The sequence below is a fragment of the Sprattus sprattus genome (genome assembly GCF_963457725.1).
Source record: "Sprattus sprattus genome assembly, chromosome: 19".
Taxonomy (NCBI): domain Eukaryota; kingdom Metazoa; phylum Chordata; class Actinopteri; order Clupeiformes; family Clupeidae; genus Sprattus; species Sprattus sprattus.
In genome coordinates, this window is record NC_137917.1 from 7,054,589 (window position 1) to 7,059,588 (window position 5,000).

Below are 5,000 nucleotides of genomic sequence, written 5' to 3' on the forward strand. Positions count from 1 at the left end.
TGTCAGTGGTTGTAGTGTGAGTGTGATTCCCTGTGCTCTGTCAGTGCTTGTAGTGTGAGTGTGATTCCCTGTGCTCGGTCAGTGGTTGTAGTGTGAGTGTGATTCCCTGTGCTCTGTCAGTGATTGTAGTGTGAGTGTGATTCTGCCTGTGCTCTGTCAGTGGTTGTAGTGTGAGTGTGATTCCCTGTGCTCTGTCAGTGGTTGTAGTGTGAGTGTGATTCCCTGTGCTCTGTCAGTGATTGTAGTGTGAGTGTGATTCTGCCTGTGCTCTGTCAGTGGTTGTAGTGTGTAAACTGTGATTGCCAGTGCTGATTGCCTGTGCTCTTTGACTGTGTCCAGCTTCATCATGTCAGAACTTCTGCAGACAGAGAAGGCCTATGTCAGAGACCTTCGAGAGTGCATGGACGTGAGTACACACACTTACAAACACTTACTTACAGTTGGTAAGTTATTTACAGATCAGTCAGGAATATAATCATTCTGACAGACAGAGAGACAGAGAGACAGACAGACAGATACACTGTAAAGACAGACAGTCACTTAGACAGACAGTCAGACAAAGAGACACTTAGACAGACAGACAGACAGCCACTCAGACCGGCAGATAGACAGACAGGAAGTTAATAAGGGCTCGTAGTTAGGTGTGGTTTCAGTGTCTGGGTCAGATCCACTGCATGTTGTCTCTGAAGTGGGGGGTGAGACATCTGGTCTCCAGTAAAGAGTGGGAGAGGCCTGAGTTGTGATTGGTCACATGACAGCTGTGGTGGTGTTGAGGGGTAAACATTGAGAGGTGAAAGGTGATGTGAATCTAGTGTTGTGCTGAGTGTTTGCTGTCTGTCCCACAGACCTACCTATGGGAGATGAGCTGTGGTGTAGGTGACATCCCTCCAGGCATCATTAATAAAGAGTACATCATATTTGGCAACATGCAGGACCTCTACGACTTCCACTACAAGTAAGTACCGCTGTCAGGAGTCATTTAGGCAGAGATTTCAGTATCTCTCTCGCTTGTTGCTTTTCCCATTTGATTACACATCCTCACTCTTCACCCTATCTTTCTGCCGGTCTCTTTCTCTCTTTCTCTCTCTTTCTCTCTCATTCTCTCTCTCTCTGTCTCTCTCTCTATCGCTAGTATTTTCCTGAAGGAGTTGGAGAAGTATGAGCTCTTGCCAGAGGATGTTGGACACTGCTTTGTGACATGGGTAAGGATCCAGAGGGGCACGCTCACTCTTCACTTTTTCAGTATGACATTTGAGGATGTTCATGACAAGTACTTTCCATATGATAAATACTCTCTCTTATAGACATTATTAGTTAGATAGTTCTTTAGTTGAGATGTAACAGACATTGGTTCTTTGGATGAATTGAATTGAATTGATTTGATTTGAAAGACTTTATTGTCATTGTATAGCTTTGCATACAATGAAATTTGGAGCGCTGCTCTTGTTGGTGCCACAAGGAACAACATATAACATCAACAAAGAACAATAAAGTAAATAAAAGATTAAGAGGTTACAAAAAATAAGAACTTTCATTCCGATGGTGGAGCGGTAAAAGGCTACCAGCAGGCCATCTCCAGGTTGTTTTTCCTAAGCACTCTCAGGACGTGAAACCGCTGCTGTGCCCTTTTGACGACTGCTGAGGTGTTGGCAGACCAGGAGAGGTCATCAGATATGTGGGCTGCCAGGAATTTGAAGGTGTGGATCTTTTCCACACAGTCCCCAGTGGAATGGGGCCAGGTCTACACTTCGCCTCCTGTAGTCTAGAATGGGTTCTTTTGTTTGTGTGGTGTTCAGTGACAGATTGTTGTCTGAGCACAACACTGCCAGTTTCTCATCTCTGTAGGCTGATTCATCATCTCCTGAGATTAGTCCGATCACAGTGGTGTCAGCAGCAAATTTGATGATGGTGTTGGTGGGATGGGTAGGAGTACAGTCATATGTACAAAGAATAATGGGTAAAGAGATGGTGCTGAGAGTGAGAGGTGGGGGCCGAGTTTAACAGTTTGTGGGTGGTTTGGGAGGAAGTCCTTTATCCAGGTGCAGGTGGCTATTATGTGTGAGATGATTGTGTTGAATGCTGAGCTGTAGTCTATGAAGAGCTTACATACTGTATGTTCCCCAGAGTTCTAGGTGGCTCAGTGCGGTGTGAAGCGCTGTGGCAATGGCGTCTTCCGTAGACCTGTTTGCTCTGTATGCTAACTGATGTCGGTGAAAGGTAGGGGGAAGGGTGGATTTGATGTGCTGTGGGACCAGGTGCATCCGATGTAAGTGAATCCGGTCTGTAGTCGTTCAGGCTGTCGGTGACTGGATTCTTAGGAACAGGGATGATGGTAGCTGATTTTAGGCAGGGTGGGATGATGGCCAGTGTTAGAGAGAGAGAGAGGATCTTTGTGAAGACCTTGGCAAACTGGTTGGCACAAGCTTTGAGTACCTTGCCAGATACTCCGTCAGGGCCAGCGGCCTTCCTTGTGTTTATTTGAGCACACATCTCAACTGATGTTCTAGTAGGGTGAGAGGGTAGGTGCTGGGGTTGGGCCTATTAACCTTAAAACGGGCAAAGAAATGGTTTAGCTCCTCTGCCAGTGAGGCATCAGCGTGGTTGTGCATGGTTGTGCACTTTGAGAGATAGATTACATTAGACTCGGTAAAAGCATTCGGTCATTACATAAACACACTAGGTGGGCTGTCAGCTGTATGCATTTAAATGGAGAAAGCTGTTGGATTTGCATAATAGAAGCTAACTTTAAAGGCTCTTGTTGCTGATGTCATAGAGATTTGTCTAAGAGTAATGTGCTCGCTCTTGCCATGGCCGGGTCAGTCACACAGTTTTTTTCCCCATGCTAACACTGGTCTTCACAGGCCTCTGGTTTAAAAGTGTAATTGTGTTTGTTCTTTCTTTGCAGGCGGATAAGTTCCAAATGTATGTGCATTACTGTAAGAACAAACCTGACTCAACCCAACTCATAGTGGAGCATGCTGGCATTTACTTTGATGTAAGTACACCACACTACACTATACTATTCTATAAGATATGACATTGCAATACACTATACTATATTATACTACACTCCACTTCACTCCACTTAACTATTCTATGATATATGACATTGCAATACACCATACTATATTATACTACACTCCACTTAACTATTCTATGATATATGACATTGTAATACACTATACTATATTACAGTACACTCAACTCCACTAAACTATTCTATACTATACTACACTGCAATACACTACTATACTACACTCCATTCCACTACACTATACTATACTACACTGCACTGCACTACACTATCCTACACTACACTTCACTTCACTACACTACATCAGAAACTGAACTATGTTTATATAATCCAAAATTGTAAACAAAACTATGCACATTGAGTGCACCTCCTGATCCTAAAGTGTATTTTAAAAATGCACTCCTCCCTATTATTCGTTTTTCATAAGGCATCAGTCGTGGTGTAGCGCATAGGGAAGAATGCAGTGCTGTCTTTGGAGAGGTGCTTGTTTAAAGTAACTGAACTCAGAGACATCCCTGCAGAAAACAAGTCTTTTGTAATCACACAGCCGCATGTGTGTGATTGTCTTGAGTGGGCTGTAATGTTCTCTCCCCACTCAGTCGCTCCATGTGGGTTTTTATAGCCAGCCATCCACGCACTGAAGATGAAGTTGGTTCAGGTGTGGGTGGCACAGGTGGCAGGAGTAAAGGTGGCATGGCAGCAGGTGGCACAGGTGCAGGAATGAGCCAAGGTCTCTTCATGATGCCAGGAAAATTCCTACGAATTTTGCTATATCAATAAACTTGCCCTGCCTTAACCGTAGAGCAGGGTGTTGTTAGCGTCCCTAAGGTCCTGGGATTGATTTCTAAAATACATACTAAAGAAAAAGCATAAACCCTCTGTATAACCCAAGTCATCTTTGGGTTAAAGTGTGTGTGCTAGATTGCTAAGTACAAATGAAAGATAGTAATGAGTTTCTATACACAGCAGCTGACCGTATCTGATCATGTGAGTCCAGTCAGCTGCTGTGTGTGTGTGTGTGTGTGTGTGTGTGTGTGTCTGGATCTCCAGGTGTATTCACACTAGTTGTCTTTCTGGGGTAATGAGGTGATTATCATACCACTATGGTTCTTTGAACTCTAACAGCTCTCTGACTGCAGCCTTGAGGAGCTTGTGAGGTCTCCCTGGCTGCAGCCTTGAGGTTCTTGTGAGGTCTCCCTGGCTGCCTCTGATTTATTTTGCTTGTCTTTCGTCTTTTTACATTTTCTGCACTCATCAGGAGATTCAGCAGAGACACAGGCTTCCAAACTCCATCTCCTCTTACCTCATCAAACCCGTTCAGAGAATCACCAAGTACCAGCTACTCCTCAAGGTGTGTGTGTGTGTGTGTGTGTTTCTGTGTGTGTGTGTGTGTGTGTGTGTGTGTGTGTGTGTGTGTGTGTGTGTGTGTGTGTGTGTGTTTGTGTGTGTGTGTGTGTGTGTGTGTGTGTGTGTGTGTGTGTGTGTGTGTGTGTGTGTGTGTGTGTGTGTGTGTGTGTGTGTGTGTGTGTGTGTGTGTGTGTGTGTGTGTTTTTGTGTGTGTTTGTGTGTGTTAACAAGAAGTTAATAAGTAATGTATTTATGGAGAACAACAGAAGTGAGCCACAGTGTTAAGGTCATGAGTGTTAATTGCAATGTGTTAGCTGTCTAATACGATGTCTTCAAGATGACACATTAACGACAGGTGGTAAGGTGGCGTGCAAAGGTGTAAGCTTACTGTCTTACCTGAGACGAGGCCATTGACATGTGATATCTGTGTGCCTCTCTGTGCTCCTCAGGACCTCCTGAGCTGTTGTGAGGAGGGTAAAGGTGAAATCAAAGACGGCCTGGAGGTCATGCTCAGTGTCCCCAAGAGAGCCAATGACGCGATGCACCTCAGCATGCTGGAAGGTGAGTGGTTACCATATCTGTCAGTCAAATCAGAATGAGCTTGTCATAATAGAGATAT

General features: G+C 44.5%; 1 protein-coding gene across 1 annotated transcript in view; it reads left to right on the forward strand.

Moving 5' to 3' along the window:
• The window catches only part of triob (trio Rho guanine nucleotide exchange factor b), a gene marked incomplete at both ends in the record, with an annotated part of 60,262 nt that overhangs the window by 36,202 nt on the left and 19,060 nt on the right, over nucleotides 1-5,000 (forward strand). The window contains 6 exons of the mRNA XM_080857380.1: nucleotides 340-406; nucleotides 846-955; nucleotides 1,133-1,202; nucleotides 2,906-2,995; nucleotides 4,293-4,385; nucleotides 4,831-4,942. Coding sequence (XP_080713506.1) covers nucleotides 340-406; nucleotides 846-955; nucleotides 1,133-1,202; nucleotides 2,906-2,995; nucleotides 4,293-4,385; nucleotides 4,831-4,942 — 542 coding nt within the window. The remainder of the gene's footprint in view (nucleotides 1-339; nucleotides 407-845; nucleotides 956-1,132; nucleotides 1,203-2,905; nucleotides 2,996-4,292; nucleotides 4,386-4,830; nucleotides 4,943-5,000) is intronic.